General features: G+C 33.8%; 9 protein-coding genes across 9 annotated transcripts; 2 read left to right on the forward strand and 7 right to left on the reverse strand.

Annotated features, from left to right (window-relative positions):
- Window positions 1-606: 606 nt before the first annotated feature.
- ASCRUDRAFT_78411 (2-isopropylmalate synthase) lies at window positions 607-2,331 on the reverse strand (the record flags this gene model as incomplete). The annotated part of the gene is made up of 1 exon (XM_020194242.1): window positions 607-2,331. The coding sequence occupies one exon, from the start codon at window positions 2,329-2,331 to the stop codon at window positions 607-609; it is 1,725 nt and encodes a 574-aa protein (XP_020049561.1).
- Window positions 2,332-3,214: 883 nt separating this feature from the next.
- On the forward strand, window positions 3,215-3,868 carry ASCRUDRAFT_5289 (60S ribosomal protein uL1; the record flags this gene model as incomplete). The annotated part of the gene is made up of 1 exon (XM_020191105.1): window positions 3,215-3,868. One exon carries the CDS (start codon window positions 3,215-3,217, stop codon window positions 3,866-3,868), a length of 654 nt encoding a protein of 217 aa, XP_020049562.1.
- Window positions 3,869-3,937: 69 nt separating this feature from the next.
- On the reverse strand, window positions 3,938-6,434 carry RRN5 (Rrn5p). Its single transcript, XM_020195135.1, has one exon. It carries the CDS (start codon window positions 6,375-6,377, stop codon window positions 4,008-4,010), a length of 2,370 nt encoding a protein of 789 aa, XP_020049563.1. The 5' UTR covers window positions 6,378-6,434; the 3' UTR covers window positions 3,938-4,007.
- A 134-nt stretch (window positions 6,435-6,568) lies between these two features.
- Window positions 6,569-7,931, reverse strand: NOP1 (rRNA methyltransferase NOP1). Its single transcript, XM_020191021.1, has one exon. It carries the CDS (start codon window positions 7,639-7,641, stop codon window positions 6,679-6,681), a length of 963 nt encoding a protein of 320 aa, XP_020049564.1. The 5' UTR covers window positions 7,642-7,931; the 3' UTR covers window positions 6,569-6,678.
- Window positions 7,932-8,168: 237 nt separating this feature from the next.
- SPE1 (ornithine decarboxylase SPE1) lies at window positions 8,169-9,350 on the reverse strand (the record flags this gene model as incomplete). The annotated part of the gene is made up of 1 exon (XM_020189725.1): window positions 8,169-9,350. A coding segment is annotated over one exon (1,182 nt), but the record flags the coding sequence as incomplete, so codon positions are not given.
- A 1,137-nt stretch (window positions 9,351-10,487) lies between these two features.
- Window positions 10,488-11,081, forward strand: MRPL33 (mitochondrial 54S ribosomal protein uL30m). The gene has a single exon (XM_020195136.1). The coding sequence runs from the start codon at window positions 10,582-10,584 to the stop codon at window positions 10,843-10,845; it is 264 nt and encodes an 87-aa protein (XP_020049566.1). The 5' UTR covers window positions 10,488-10,581; the 3' UTR covers window positions 10,846-11,081.
- Window positions 11,082-11,418: 337 nt separating this feature from the next.
- Window positions 11,419-11,798, reverse strand: ASCRUDRAFT_73158 (uncharacterized protein). Its single transcript, XM_020192174.1, has one exon. The coding sequence runs from the start codon at window positions 11,628-11,630 to the stop codon at window positions 11,475-11,477; it is 156 nt and encodes a 51-aa protein (XP_020049567.1). The 5' UTR covers window positions 11,631-11,798; the 3' UTR covers window positions 11,419-11,474.
- Window positions 11,799-12,004: 206 nt separating this feature from the next.
- On the reverse strand, window positions 12,005-13,745 carry SAH1 (adenosylhomocysteinase). The gene has a single exon (XM_020192175.1). It carries the CDS (start codon window positions 13,624-13,626, stop codon window positions 12,289-12,291), a length of 1,338 nt encoding a protein of 445 aa, XP_020049568.1. The 5' UTR covers window positions 13,627-13,745; the 3' UTR covers window positions 12,005-12,288.
- A 480-nt stretch (window positions 13,746-14,225) lies between these two features.
- On the reverse strand, window positions 14,226-15,083 carry ASCRUDRAFT_73160 (uncharacterized protein). The gene has a single exon (XM_020192176.1). The coding sequence runs from the start codon at window positions 14,950-14,952 to the stop codon at window positions 14,251-14,253; it is 702 nt and encodes a 233-aa protein (XP_020049569.1). The 5' UTR covers window positions 14,953-15,083; the 3' UTR covers window positions 14,226-14,250.
- Window positions 15,084-16,140: the final 1,057 nt, after the last annotated feature.

Raw genomic sequence — 16,140 nt, forward strand, 5'->3', positions numbered from 1 at the left:
AATTTGGCAGGAATATTAAATTAGAATGAATAGTTGTAAAATATAGAGCAAATCTGAAAAAGATTAATAACCAGAAGGAATAAGCCAGAAAAAAAAAACACCAATAAATACCAGTAAATAAAACAAGAGAGAATATGGAATATATATATGAATTTGATTTGATTTGATTTGATAGAGGGATATCTCAGAAACTTCGTAAATAGATAGGTTTGATGGAGGCTCTTTGAGTCATAAACGCAGGAATAGATAACAGCACCAGAGTACTCAGCAGAAACAGACAAGCAGAAACACCAGTAAGAGAACAGTAAGAGAATAGCTCGATCCAACAGCTCCAGCAGCAGTGTTCTGGTGGGCTCGATGCCCTGTTATCTCTTGAAAAGTTTTCCAGCATATAATCCTGCTCCCGTCTCGGGCCAATCACAGCGTGCACCCACGGTCCCACCACAATGAGTCACTATCGAAAGCCACCCACGCCGCTGGCGACACGCACGGACCCGCTCTGATTAGCCCAAGAGCTGGTTGTTTTAAGTTTCCATTGGCATCGCGTTGGGGTGGGTTTATGCGCATCTATACCGCTATATACTGCTATATACCGCTTCCAGCTGCTCATTCGCTCTTCAACAAAACTATCTCGCCAATGTCGACCATCGAGTTTAAAACAGAGGTGATGGCCAACATGGGAGCCAATGAAACGTCCTCGTGGATGCCAACTCCCCATTTCTTTCGAGACTCGTTGTTTTTGTTCTTAAAGCTTAGTTCAATGAACGCAGCAGCCTTGGATTTCTTCCCAGCGGACAAGGTGTGCTCGTTGTAATTGAGCACCTCCAAGTGCAAATCAAAATACTTCGATACTGCATCTACAAAGGACGAGATAGGCCCATTGCCCTTACCATTGATGAACACTGATTTGCCCTGTATTATGAGTTCAGCTTCCAACGATCTCTCTTCCTTGTTTCCTTTGGCAATTGAAAAATCTTCAATATAAACTGGCTTGCTTTGTTGGTCAACGTAGTACTCTTTGTTGAACAAATTCACAATTTCAAAGGCTTTCAACTCTCTTCCGTGTTTGTCGGTTTGATTTTGAACCAATGTCGAGAAGACAATTTGCAACTGTCTTGGAAGATCTAATCCCAATTTTTTCAAAATAACCCAGGCGGCTCCACCTTTACCAGACTGAGAATTAACCCTGATCACAGCCTCATAGTCTCGCCCTATATCCCTTGGGTCTAAAGGCAAATAGGGAATCTTCCACGTTTTATCTCCAGCTTTCCATCTCTTTTCTTGACTGGCAAATCCCTTTTTGATGGCATCTTGATGACTGCCACTGAAAGCACAAACAACCAATTCTCCACCGTAGGGTGCTCTTTCCGGCACTGGTATTTTATTGCATCTCTCAACCACCTGCATTACAGATTTCAAATCCGAAAAATCCAAATTTGGATAGATGCCCTGGGTATACATGTTCAACGCCACTGTTACTATGTCAACATTTCCTGTTCTTTCACCATTTCCAAAGATACATCCTTCCACTCGGTCAGCGCCCGCTAACAATCCCAATTCTGTTGCTGCAACAGCACATCCACGATCGTTATGGCAGTGCAATGAAACGCAAACCTTTTCACGCTCACTTATGTGTGTGCAAAAATATTCAATTTGATCCGCATAGACATTTGGTGTTGACATTTCAACTGTGGCAGGCAAATTGAAAATAATAGGGTTCTCAACACTTGGTTCCCACACACTTTTAACTGCTTCGCAAATTTCAACGGCGAATTCCTCTGGGGTATCACTAAATGTTTCGGGAGAAAATTCCAACGTCCAGTTGGTTCCACTTTGACTTGGATCATCTTTGGTTAATGATCTGACTAATTTAATTGCTTCCACCGCCTTTTCTATGGCCACTTTTTGCGACATATTGAAAACAACATCCCTGAACAAATCTGATGTTGCTAAATATATGTGGAGAATAGCATTTTTAGCACCTCTTAATGATTCAACAGTTCTTCTAATCAAGTGCTCTCTGGATTGGGTTAAAACCTGGATAGTAACATCATCGGGACAGTTTTCAACTGCATATCTAGTGAAATCAAAATCTGTTTTTGAGGCCGAAGGAAATGCAACCTCAATTTCCTTAAAGCCCAACAGGAGCAACATTTGAAAGTACTCCTGTTTTTCTTCGATACCCATAGGATCCGGCAATGATTGGTTCCCGTCACGGAGATCTGTGGACAACCATCGAGGTGGTTGTGCGATGGATTTCTCAGGCCAAGTTCTTTGGGGAAATTTTATGGCTTGAAAGGCTTTATATTTTATGGAAGGGTCTTTTAGCATGTTTGAAGGAGCTTGGTGTTGGTGCTTATGACCATTAGCCTGCGAAAAGCAACTCATTTTTTTCAAGTACGAGGTGAAGAATATTGATCTGTAAAATTAGTGATTATTTGCAAAAATGAAAAGCTAAAGAAGAGTAAAATAGTAAACCAGCTAGGAACAATATATGATTTGTTTGATATTCTGCTGTCCGATAGTAATTATCCTTATATTGAATTGTATTTATACAAATCTGTCTGTTCTACGTTCACACTCTTCCATGAGTCATTACATATGGAATTTATTGGGTCGAAACATCACAATAAACTCGACTGAAAAAAAATTCACTGAAAAACTCGATGAGACAAAAAACAAAATTCCATTTGCAAAAACATGATTGCTCGCAAGAGTCACAGTTAGAGTGCTAACCCTAATGTTGGGGTTCTGCTTCGTTGCAAAACTGGGGACAAATGAGATGCGGCCCAATCAAAGAGGTATTCTCCGACACTATCCAGCAATGCTTTCTTGTTCCACGCTTATCCGCAGTTTGTTTATTCAGGTACTTGCCAGAGCCGCGGAGGAAGAAACAGCCCATAATGCCGGTTTACAGCGGAGGGGGCCGAGCACATGCCTGTGGCGACACGGGCTCGACACGGGCTCGACTCCTGTGTGGGGCTTTTCTGCGGCTCTTTTTTTTTCTCAAAACCATTTTAATGACGAGCCCTCTCACAATTCACATGACCTTAACTAGGGCTCTGTTATGCTTACCTCACCTCTACAAAATATTTCATCAAAACTTTCTTTCCTCTTCTCTAGCCTCTTCATATATCAAGCGTCGAAATACCTACTACACAGGCCCACCAAATCTTTTGGAAGACACTGCATTTGATTTATTCAATTCACAAAAATGTCCAAAATCACCAAAGCCACTGTTCGTGAAAACGTTCAAACCATTATTGAGTTTTCTCAAAAAACCAAGAAGAGAAATTTCTTAGAAACTGTTGAATTGCAAGTTGGTCTTAAGAACTATGATCCTCAAAGAGATAAGCGTTTCTCTGGTACTCTTAAATTACCACAAGTTCCAAGACCAAACATGACCGTCTGTATCTTTGGTGATGCTTTCGATGTCGATAGAGCTAAATCCTTAGGTGTTGATGCCATGTCTGTTGATGATTTGAAAAAATTAAACAAAAATAAAAAGCTAATTAAAAAATTAGCCAAAAAGTACAACGCTTTCATTGCTTCCGAAGTTTTAATTAAACAAGTTCCAAGATTATTAGGTCCCCAATTATCCAAAGCTGGTAAGTTCCCAACCCCGGTCTCTCATAATGATGATTTAAACAACAAAGTCAACGACGTTAAATCCACCATCAAATTCCAATTGAAAAAAGTTTTATGTTTGGCTGTTGCCGTTGGTAATGTTGAAATGGACGAAGAAGTCTTGGTTAACCAAATCATGATGGCTTGTAATTTCTTAGTCTCTTTACTAAAAAAACATTGGCAAAACGTTGGATCCTTAGTTATCAAATCAACCATGGGTCCAGCTCAAAGAATTTATTAAGTTATCTTCTTTCGTATTTTATATATTTATGTATATTAATCTAATCTCATAAATCAATACGTAAGTTATTATGCCAATTAATATGTATTTTATTATTTGAGCCCTATTTCATTTACATCATTTTTCTAAATTATCCAATTTATAATTCATAATTTGGAAAATCATATAAATGCATCAATAACATCTCAGGTGTAATCATTTCTTCTTCCAACTCCTCATCGTAGAAATTATTGACACAAATTTCATCCGCCGAACTGATATCTTCTAAACTATACTCATACTCTTCCTTATAAAAATCTTCCTTCTGAAAAGTACTGTTGCTTGCTGGAATTGTGTTTCTATTTCCATTTCCATTTTTATTTTTATTTTGCTTTTTCTCAGCATTGGCCCTTTTCAATCTTTTCAATCCTTCTACCCTTTTTCTATATTTCTTTTTGATTTGTTTCTCTGCATTCTTCAAATCTTTCCTTGTCTGAATATATTTCTTAGCAACGTTATCTCGGGCCAAATTTGGCAGATTAAACGTTGAAAAATATGTTAATAAAATATTCTCTTGATTCAAAGATTCTTTTAAATCATCTCCATCTATCAATTCACTTTCTTTACGGAAAAGTGCCCCGGCGATTTTATTATCAATGAAAAATGTTTTATCATCTACAATAAAATTATCCTCTTTTTCCTCCCCTTCCTCATCAAATGCTTTGCTTATACTTCTTTTTTTACTTCTCTGTTCTCCAAAAAACCAAATTGAATTTTCGGAAGCTTCGTTTGACCGAGAAAACTTATCATTTGCTTCATCAAGTTTTAAAGTTAAATTAGATTCAAATGTCCTTTTATTGGATTTATCAAGTCTGTTTATATCAATCACTGTAGTTTCATCAATTTCTAACTCAGGTTCCGATTCAAATTCACTTTCAAAGTTCAGTTCAAACCCAGATGTCTCTAATGTTGGATCAATATAAATTGATGGGTTATCTTTCAATTCAAAATTTTCTAATCTTATTTTTTTCAAGCGTTTTACTTGATCTTCACCTTTTGTAATAATCCCCAGAATTGTATCTTTTATAGCCGAATTTTTATTCACGAATGAACTAGGAACCACCAGGTTTCTTTCATTGCAATCAGAATTAATATCATTTAAATTACTTATCTGAGCACTCTCTTTTTGTTTTAAATTATCATGAATTATTTTGGAGGGGTTCGATATAAAGGATAAATCTGACATTAAACCATTTAAACAAAAAATCTTTCTTTCTCCAACCGAAAACCAACTTGAATTTTCAAATTGTTCAGTTGTCATTGGTTTATCCTTATTTCCTTTCACATTTAAATTCAAATTTCTTTTTAAATATTTCCAGTAATTATTCAAGTAAATTGGTTCAATATCATCAATTTGAATATTTAATTTTTCGCAATTAGTCTGATGGTTCTTTAATCTCGGAAGTAAATCTAATTCATAAATACTATTATAGATATCTCTTTGAGTCATTTTAAATGATAAACCCTTTTCTTTTTCTTTTCCTTTTTCTTCTTCAGCTTCAAATTCAAAGCCTTTTTGAGATAATTCGATTAAAGATAGCTGATTATCGTTTTTCCATAGTTTTAATAATTTTGTTTGTATTACTTGTGAAATAATCGAGTAAACTTTTTTGGTTATAATTTCTACCAAAAAATTGCAGCAGCCACTCGTCAACTTAGGATATTGATTATCTTTCATAAAAACCTTGTAATCCTTTAGTTCTTTTAAATTGTTTTGCATGTAGAGTTTTTTAGTTAAAATGTCCAAGTTTCTTGTAATTAACAAACCATTTTCTTCTATATTCGATTGCAGAGCCTTTTTATTTTCGTAAGTAATAATACATGAAGCTTGATTCTCTTCCAAATCAATAAAAGCTTCAGACATTTCATAGGCAATTGGCATTTCATTATATTTGATCAATCTTTTAAATACTGTTTTTCTGCTTTTATACATTTTCAAATTATTTTTTAGCAAGGTATAGTAACAAATAATTTCAGATTCAGATTTATTGGGTAAATGCGTTTTGATCATGTCTAAATTATGAATAGAATATCTTGAAAGATAATGAAAAAAAATTTCTTTTTCTTCTGGACTCCACAAAGTGCCTCCATCATAGCTGTTGGTATCAATTAAATATTGTGAATCAACTCTTTGACTTGCATTGATTTTAACCAATGAAAAATTAAGTTTCTTGTCAATGTTCGAATATTTAATTGGATTGAATATATCAAAAATCTGTTTATTGTAGAAGTCAAAGTAATTTCTATTTACTCTTAACACATTTCTTGTTTTTTTTGCTCCTATCGTTGTGGTTTTGCTGGATTCAAAATGGACTAACGACAAATCACTTCTCTCTGTTGCATCATTTTCCCCAGGTTCATCTGACTGATAAACAAAATCTTCAGAGCCACTGTTTTCTAAATCTTCTTTACTTGTTTCAATATCTTCTAAATCACCAGTAGAGTCACTAGGTTGATCCAAAGGTTTCATTATCGAAAACAGAAAGCAAATCCTCAACTGTTTCGTCTCTAGATCAAAATTGTGCTACTGTTTAAGCTCCGCTTTTTTGGTGCTAGGTTTTGAATTTATCAGGATGATTATGTTTATTCAGAATGATGAAGTATTATACAAAACAAAAATTTAATGAAAAAGATATTAAAAATTTGAAAAAAAAGAGGGAAAAAAAAACAAATAAAAACAAATAAAAACAAATAAAAACAAATAAAAACGTAAATCCTAAAAAATCTTTTTATTAGAATAGCATTCCATTAGCAGATCATTTAAATATAACTTAGCTACTACGCATGTAACGTCCAACTACTATACAATGATCTCTTTCATAAGGCTCTAAAGTCAACTGTTCAAGGGGTTTTATACGTTCTTCTCTCAATTTTTGAACTTCTCTAGCAAAGACAACTTCGGCAGCAACAGTTGAATCGATACAGTTGGCTTTGATGGAAATAATAACACCACCTTGATCTTTGAGGAATAAATGAGAATTCAAGGCAATAATACGGGCTTGATCAGGCTGAGCAACATCAGCAAATACTGCATCAACCATTCCCATAAGCATTCTGTATTTTTGAGGATGACGAGCATCTTCAATGATGGGTATAATGTTAGGTCTTTTTTTAGCCATATTAATCAATTCTCTTCCAGGTCTATGAGCAAATTCTACAGCATATACTAAACCTTCGGGCCCAACGATATCCGAAACATGAGAAACTGAGGTACCTGAAGCAGCACCGAGATATAAGATTTTTTTTCCAGGGGCAATGAATAAATCATCTAAACCACCCATAATACCTGCAGCCAATTTGGATCTGAAAGGATTCCAGACTCTATATTCAATTTTGGTTGGTGGAACACCTTCCTGAGTCGAAGGTTGTTCAACTTGTATTCTTTTTTCTCCATAAACACTCTCACCTGGAGCAAAATTTTTAGTGACTAACAAATCTTCTTTACCTTTTGCAACATAAACACCATCATGACGATGAGGTTGAATAACTACTTTGGCACCTCCACGAGCTCCACCACGACCTCCTCTGGCTCCGCCACGACCGCCTCGGGCTCCACCTCTAGGACCTCCTCTAGAGCCTCCTCTAGGACCTCCTCTTGATGATCCTCCACGACCACCTCTGGCTCCACCCCTGGAGCCTCCTCTACTGCCAAAACCGCCTCTGCTTCCAAAGCCACCTCTGCTTCCGAAGCCGCCTCTGGCACCTCCACGGCTACCTCTCTGTTCAAAACCCATTGTTATGATAAATTATGATAAATTATGAGTGAAATTGAGTAACTATAGGTTTGAAAATTTTAGAAATTTTGCAAACAAAAATAAAGTTGATGCTTATTTACGGAGAATCCTAATTATTCAGATCTGAATTGGAAATTGTAGCAAATGACTTGAAACCAGATTGGATTATTCGGTTACAACAAAAGTTATAATTCGGTCAATATAATTCAAATTTAAGCCCAAGTTGTTGGTTAAAGATTGAAGAATTGTTACTGAATTGGATTATTATTTTGGAGAGATAAATGAAAATTTTCAGTCTTTGGTTGAAAAATGAAAAATTCCAATAAAAAAAATTATCATGTGCTCGTAACCGGGTTATCGAGCAGACGAACGCTCTTAAGAACGTGTTTGCTAGAGGTTTATTAGAGGTGGAAGCGTTCGTTTATTGTTATCTAAGATTTAAATTCTATATGAGAGAGAGAAAGTAAGAGAGAGAGCAGATTTGCCGGAAAGATTAATATTTAATACTCAAAATTGAATGGAATGTTCTCAGAGCAGACATATATGACTTTGGTGTTTCTTTCAAAGCCGTTGAAACCAGTGGTAGCAGACAAAGTGTAAGCACCAAGGTCGTTGAAATATAACCAGTCTTCAACTTGAACAGGATAGTTTAATGTGGCATCTTTATCGATGCAGTCCAATCCATCGCATGTGGGACCCCAGATAGAGACATTGTATTTTCCAGCGGATTTGTTATTATTCTGCGAGCCAGAAAGGTTTTCTTCATCAAAATAAACAAAGTTGCCATTGTTTGTTGCGACCTTAGCAAAAGGGTTCTGGTGATCGTATAAGATGCAGTTCATATTTCCATAAACACCATCGTTAATGTAAAGCATAGTTTTCTCATGGTGGGAGTTTTGGTGATTTCCTCTTTTGCCAATAACATTTGCAACCAAAGTGAAAGCTGTTGCGACAAAATATCTTCCGGGTTCAGCAATAAATTTAACTCCTAGAGAATCAGGAAAATATTTATCTAAGGAATAGTTTAATAGTTCGCAAGAATCGTCAAATGTGTCCTTTGAGAAACCTCCTCCGACGTCCAAGATGTTCATATTATGCTTAGAAAAGCCATAACCCCAAGCTAGTTCAAAGATTTCTCGACAATTTTTAATTGAATTATAGAAGGAGTTAACGTCATTTGTGCCAGAGCCAATATGAAATGCTAAACCAGCCAAGTTTAAGTTCAATTCTTTGCATTTAAGAACCAAAGAGCTAATGGTTTTCAGGTCCAAATCACAACCGAATTTTGAAGATAAACGGCATTGAGCGAACTCATCGTCAGTTTTAATTCTTAATAAGATTTTTGAATTTCGATGATTTTTCTTGATTTTGTACAATTCATCAATGTTATCAAAGGTCATTAAGTCAACTTGGTTATTGTTTGCATACTGAATGAAAGAGTTGTTTTTAATGGTATTAGCATAAATGATTCTATTGGGATTAATATTATTATTTAAAATAATCTTGATTTCATTTTTCGAAGCGCAATCAAAATTAGCACCCAAAATGGATAAGAATTTTATAACGGTCAAGTCATTATTACATTTAATAGCATAATGAGGTTGGATTCTTGGTAGTTTTAATTTCCAATTAATAAATAAACGATAAATTTCACCTAAATCGCAAACGAAAAATGGAGATTCAGAATCATAATCATTGTTTTTGTCATTATTGTTGTTATTTTCAATAAAATCAAGTTGAGATAAATGATTTTGAATTGCTTGACCAACAATATTTCTTGACTTTTTGATATTTTCAATACTTGAGGGATTAAGTTGATTACTATTGTTATTAATCTTAGATTTAATATCGTCTTTCAAGTGGTTTGAAATTTTGATTTCATTGATTTCATTAATATTTCTAATGGAAGTTGAATAATCAACCAAAACTGGGAAATTACCTTGAGTCATTTTATATTCCAATTAAAAAAACCCAAAAAACTAAGTTTAATAATTTGATAATTTGATAATTCGATAATTTAATAATTTAATAATTTAATAATTATAAAGACCAACACAAAAAGATTCAATAATAGAGACAACACTAAAGCAGATCTTTGACTGAGACAATGATTAGAAAGAGAAGAAAATAATAAAAAAGATCAATAGATAATTTTGTAAGATTTTCAACTTATATAAGAACTATGGAGGATTATAAGAGATGTTACGCAAAGAACTTTAGAATTGTAGCGAGTCTAAAGAGCGATCTAACAACTGAAGGCATAAGAGCTTTATTGAAACTAATAGTGATAAGAAATAACCTATTCTTGTTGATAAATTATATATAAAAAAAAGAAGAAAAAAAAATTGAAAGAAAAAAGGGCATAGTCGTAAAAAAAATCCATCGGTTACCAATAAGACGGATGTTGATGTGAAAAAAATCTGAAAAAATTAAGAACATTGGCCAAAAGAACAGTGAACTCTGAGACCAGCAAGAAGTAGCAAGAGAAACAAACAAGTTAGAACCACAGGCAGCTGGGTCCACTATTTCCTGTTATTTGGTTAGTTTCAACAGAATCATCAAGACCATTCAGCCCTTTTCAGAAGAAAGCAATCAAACAACAAACACATAGCACTCCAACTCCTGCGAGCATGAGTCGAACAGCAGTATTTTGGTCAGCTTCTTGAATAAAAGCACAACTTTTTGAAAAAAGTACCAGTAGCCGTGTAGGGTGGCGCTTTTTGCGTGGAAGGGGCAATGTAGTAGTGTATAATGTAACGTGTGCAGTAAAATGCACATTAAAATGCACCTCGGAACCCAGAGTCACCCGGCCGTGTTTAGAGGGGGTAACTTTATTTTCGGGGTGGAAAAAATGAGCTCCGTTTCTTGAGTTTTTCTCGAGTTTCCTCAGCTTCTTGAGCTTCTTCAGCTTCTCCAGCACTGCGTTCTCTGCTTCCTACAATGAGTGTTCCTCGATTATACTACAAAATAACACAGACAAGGTCTGCCATTGCTTTGCCCCAGCACTACAAATCCATCTTGAACTATCTTGGGTTGAAAAGAAAAGGTCGTGTGGTGTACAGAAGGGTGTCTCCGATGATCGCTGGTTCTATTGCTGCTGTTAAGGAATTAGTCCAAGTAGAGCTATCCGAAAAAAAACTCACCAAAGCTGAGATCAGAGATGCCAAAAGACCCAAATTAGGTTTTGTCATTGAGAAAGACTGATTTCATGAATTCTGTTCAAAGTTACTTTATTTTGTATATATGTTCCTGCTATCACTATTCCTCTTAATAGCGTTTATCAGTTACTTCTATGACATTGGAATATAATATAATATAATATTATAAACATTAGAAACCATTTTTATTTTCAAGGACAAGTAACAGGAACGTTCAATTATTTTTTCAAAAACGAAGTATTATCTAAAAACTAGTCAATTAAATGTAACTATACTATTACTACAATTCCATCTTTTATCAAATTTGTTTTTCCAAGATATAATTTATCCAAATATTTGCTGCTAATTATTGTAATATTGTTATCTTTCATTCTACATGCGTTTGGATCAGTCCAAGATAGCTATATTTTGCATTATCGAAATTTGAAACAACCCAATAAATTAACTTGACTAATAGTTGAATTAAAAATTTATTAATTAGTTCCAAATACTGTTTTTATCATTTTTAAAAGCATTTTTTATTCCAATAATCCAAAATCAACAAAATTTGTAAAATAAAAAACAAATTTCTTTATTTTTGTACTGTTATGGTTTGTCTTTATCCAATTACGAGTGAGATGATCACTATTCACCCGATATGTTGCTTTTTTCATTAAATGACTATAATTGCAAACACTAAAGTAGATGGAGTTTGAAACAAATGCACTTCGAGTTTGTTTGGCTTTGCAAATCCAAATATGAAAATAAAAAACCATCCAGCAACAAAGTCGAAATACCAAATTCCTTATTTTTGATAATTTCATTTCTTAAAAATAACCGTTTTCGCTGCATTGTATATGCATTATAACGTTACTAAGATCTTAGTGCATTAACATGCACTAACCTTTTCAGTTGACCAAACCACAAAAAACTAACTGCTCTTTATTTTTTTATTCGATATTTTTCGAACAATTGTCATTTTATTACCATTATCACTAACGCTTTGCTTTAATAAATTTCTTTTATCATCGGTAGAACCAATAATACAAAAACAAAATAATAAGCGTTTTAAAATAATGATTGTAAATCTAAATTTATATAACCACCATACAAAAGAAATCACTTTTTTTTTTAATCCGTTGAGGATTTAAATCAGATTTATTATATTTATAAGTATATAAATATCTATAATAGTTAATTTTGAAGAGAATATAAAAGCCATGACCATAAATAGTAAGATTAGTACTAACATTACAAAAAAATCTAAGTTGAATTATTAAAACAGATAAAAATGATAAAAATGATCATTAAGAAAATCATGCTGTTGAACTAAATAAACAAATTTTAGGATAAAAAAAATAACATAAGTGAAGTAAACCAAGTTTCAATAATAATAATAATAATAATAATAATAATAGTAAGAAAGATGCAGTTGATGCAAAAAAATAAAAAAATTGGTTAAAATATACTAATACTGATCAATTTAAAAAAATGATAAGTAAAGAGAGCTCTAATAACGGTAAGTGTCTGGTTTGAATGGACCTTCAGCTGGAACACCCAAGTAATCACTTTGTTTGGTGGTCAATTTGGTCAATCTAGCTCCTAAATGATCCAAGTGTAATCTGGCAACAGTCTCATCCAAAATTTTAGGTAAAACATAAACATCAACATCAAATGGACCAGTTTTTTCAAATTCAACAAATTTTTCTCTAAACTCTTTGTTATTGGCATTAAATAAAGCAATTTGAGCTAAAACTTGATTACTAAAAGAACAGGACATGACAAATGAAGAGTGACCAGTACCACAACCAAGGTTGACCAATCTACCTTCAGCTAATAAGATAACATGTTTACCAGACTCTAAAAGATAACGATCAACTTGTGGTTTGATGTTAACGTGTTCAACATTGTTTGCTTTAATCCAAGCGACATCAATTTCAATATCGAAATGACCAATGTTACAAACAATTGCATCTTCAGGCATTTTTAAAAAGTGTTCTGCAGTGATGATATCTCTGCAACCAGTAGTTGTGACAAAAATTTGACCAATTGAGGTAACTTCTTCCAATGGAGAAACTTGATAACCAGAAACAGCAGCTTGCAAAGCATTGATTGGATCAATTTCAGTGATGATGACTCTAGCTCCCATACCTCTAAGAGCCATGGCACAACCTTTACCGACATCACCAAAACCACAAACAACGGCGACTTTACCGGCAATCATGACATCAGTTGCTCTTTTGATACCATCAATTAAAGATTCTCTGCAACCGTATAAATTATCAAATTTAGATTTGGTGCATGAATCATTGACGTTAATGGCAGGAACCTTTAATTTACCATCCTTGACCATCTTATATAAATGGTGAACCCCAGTGGTGGTTTCTTCAGATAAACCATAACAACCTTCTAACATTTCAGGGTATTTTTCATGAACGAGAGAAGTTAAATCTCCACCATCATCTAAGATCAAGTTCAATTTCTTTCCATCTTTGAAGGAGAAAAGTTGTTGTTCAATACACCAAAGGTATTCTTCTTCAGTTTCACCCTTCCAGGCAAAAACTGGAACACCAGTGGCAGCAATTGCTGCTGCTGCGTGATCTTGAGTTGAAAAAATGTTACAGGAGGTCCAGGTAACTTCGGCACCTAAAGCAACTAAAGTTTCAATCAAGACTGCAGTTTGAATTGTCATATGAAGACAACCAGCAATTCTTGCGCCCTTTAAAGGTTGAGAAGCAGCGTACTTCTTTCTGATTTCCATCAAACCAGGCATTTCATGTTCGGACAATTCAATTTCCTTTCTACCAAAGGCAGCTAAGGAGATATCAGCAATTTTGTAGTGGGACATGGTAAAAAGCAATGGAAGATGAGGCAAGTTTAATTTTGATGAAAGGCAGATGAAACCAAAGAGACAGTAACCAATTAATACTAAGAATAAAAAGATAGTATGAAAAAAAATCGGGCGAAGAACTCTTTAAATGGATGAAAAAATCACTGAAAAATTTTTGCGGAAATTTTGTTGTGCTGAAAAAGAAAGCCAGGAACGAGGTACGAACAACGTGTTTGAATTCCATGTGATAGTCCTGTGTTAGAGAACCGCCAGGGTGGATTTGCAAGACAGGCGTATATGTATGCGCCTTCTGCATGTACCGCATGCTCTGCGTTAGCTTCCAGTATTTTGGACAAGCTCCAGCAGTGTTTTGCTATTTTTGGTACACATTTAATGGTGGTTAGTGGTGAGCAAAACACTTTGGATGAATTCGAGCTATTTGCAATTGGTGTGGGAAGTATTAGAATACAATGTATGTTTAATTCTAAGTTAACCTGATATGTATATGTATTAGAGCTCCTATATTCCTTTATCGCTTTATTTATTTTTGGCTTGTTCTTAGGCTAAGCATTCACTAAAAATATTGAACAAAGTATTGTTAGTATCTATTATGGCTATATTTTTGGAGTATTATTAAAAGATCTACTTGAAATCGAAATACTTTTCAAAAAATTGAAAAGAATTACCAGAAATTTTTGCCTTTGTCTTTATTTTTTTTGTTTTCCACCTACAGCCACATTTATTGTTATCACATTTCTTTCTAAAATTATTAAAAAAAATAGCGATTCTCTCCTTTATGCTATTTTCATTATTGATAGTATAAAGAAATTCATCGGTACTATTTCTAGCTTTTATTGGCATTAGACAGGCATAAGAAACGCAAGAAAGCAATTCACTAATTCCTTCACCAGTTGTTGAAGATACTTCCATATAAGTAAGGGCATTCATTTCAGTTGCAATAATTTTACCATATTCATATGGCACTAGTCCTGAACGATCCTTAATTGATGGTTTTCTTAAATGACTATTGACTCCAACTAGAATGGTTGGGATTACAAATGCGCTATTGAATTCATGATTAATTATTCCATTATGTGTGTTGAATAATTGTTTAAATGAATCAAAGTTATCGATTGAGTAGCACAGAATTATTATATCAACAGGACCTGAATTTTTTTGACTAGATATATTTAAAGTTGTGATTTTATTGCATGTTTTAATTTGAATTATAAGAGGGTCGTAACTTATTGGATCTAAAACATTTACTATCGAGGTCACAAGTAATTTCTTGTCAACATCTCCGGAGATAAGTAGGGTTTTATCAGTTATTTGTGTATATGGCATTTTGATTAATTTTACTTTTATTTCACTAATACTTTGATAACATTAAATGAATTCTATTAAGTTTATATATATTCCCCCTTTATTTTTTTGCTACGATCAATATTATAAAGTATAACACCAATTAAACAGACTTTTCAAGTGTGCTAAAGATCCTAAAACTAAGATTTATCATTACTGAAATATTAGAATGTTGATGGACTTAGTTAGTACTTTATCCCAATGACGTTTTAAAATGAATTATCATAAAATCAAATTTAATTCCATTAGGTTAAATTAGACTAAATTATTTAATGGCTTCAGATTTTAACCAAAAAGATAAAAAAACAACTTTAATCAATCTGATACACATTTCAAGTTGCTAGATACAATAAAATATTTAATATGTATTTTTTTTACTAAAACAGCTTAAGCTTCAACTGTAAATGCCAATGTGATTCCCCAGCCAAAAGATCTTTTCTTTAAAAAAACAATAGGTACTAAAGAAATGGAATTATTATTAATCGATAACCAAAGAATGCAATCCATCGGAAAATTAAACGCAATCACGCGTTGGTATGCATTATTGTGTACATGCGTGTAAATGCATATACACATCAATAAACAATTGATATCCCGAAAAACATGAAATCAAAACATTTTTAAGCACATCAAAAAACTACAAAGTCACTGCTCAAAAACAGAGAAAAAGAAATTTTACTGCCAGAAGAATGATGAAAATAATAGATAATTCACTTTTTTACTGCTGCAATTGAAGTGGTTCTAATAACTTCAGCTAACAGCATCATAGCATTTTTTTGTTCCATCACGCTCCATCAATAGTCTTGTTTGTTATCATAAATAGAAGAAATTTATAAAGGAGCATTGCTGCCTTGATGCATACCAGCCTAACTTGTAGTCGAATTTATCTCAAAATATCTGTGATTTTTAAAAATTTCCTATATACATAAGCGTTTTTTATCACGATCTCATCAGCCGAATATAATTCTGATTAATCCAAAGCATCCTTCAAGCTTGTAGAGAACGCCCATAATCATCAGCCATATGAATTATAGATTCATTCAAATCTAGATGTGACTTTTCTCAGAGCAAACGTATCTGCTGGCAGTAAAATTCGGGCTTCAGTTTTGTTTTGAGGTGAGGAAACCAACGGACTTTGGTAAGAGAATACTCTGCACCAAGTTCTCACAG

Source organism: Ascoidea rubescens (assembly GCF_001661345.1).
Source record: "Ascoidea rubescens DSM 1968 unplaced genomic scaffold ASCRUscaffold_1, whole genome shotgun sequence".
NCBI classification, from domain to species: Eukaryota; Fungi; Ascomycota; class Saccharomycetes; order Ascoideales; family Ascoideaceae; genus Ascoidea; species Ascoidea rubescens.

What these genes read in the sequence shown, in the direction of transcription:
- RRN5 (XM_020195135.1), bottom strand. Translation starts at nt 6,377, where the DNA reads ATGAAACCTTTGGATCAACCTAGTGACTCTACTGGTGATTTAGAAGAT.
- NOP1 (XM_020191021.1), bottom strand. Translation starts at nt 7,641, where the DNA reads ATGGGTTTTGAACAGAGAGGTAGCCGTGGAGGTGCCAGAGGCGGCTTC.
- MRPL33 (XM_020195136.1), top strand. Translation starts at nt 10,582, where the DNA reads ATGAGTGTTCCTCGATTATACTACAAAATAACACAGACAAGGTCTGCC.
- ASCRUDRAFT_73158 (XM_020192174.1), bottom strand. Translation starts at nt 11,630, where the DNA reads ATGCAGCGAAAACGGTTATTTTTAAGAAATGAAATTATCAAAAATAAG.
- SAH1 (XM_020192175.1), bottom strand. Translation starts at nt 13,626, where the DNA reads ATGTCCCACTACAAAATTGCTGATATCTCCTTAGCTGCCTTTGGTAGA.
- ASCRUDRAFT_73160 (XM_020192176.1), bottom strand. Translation starts at nt 14,952, where the DNA reads ATGCCATATACACAAATAACTGATAAAACCCTACTTATCTCCGGAGAT.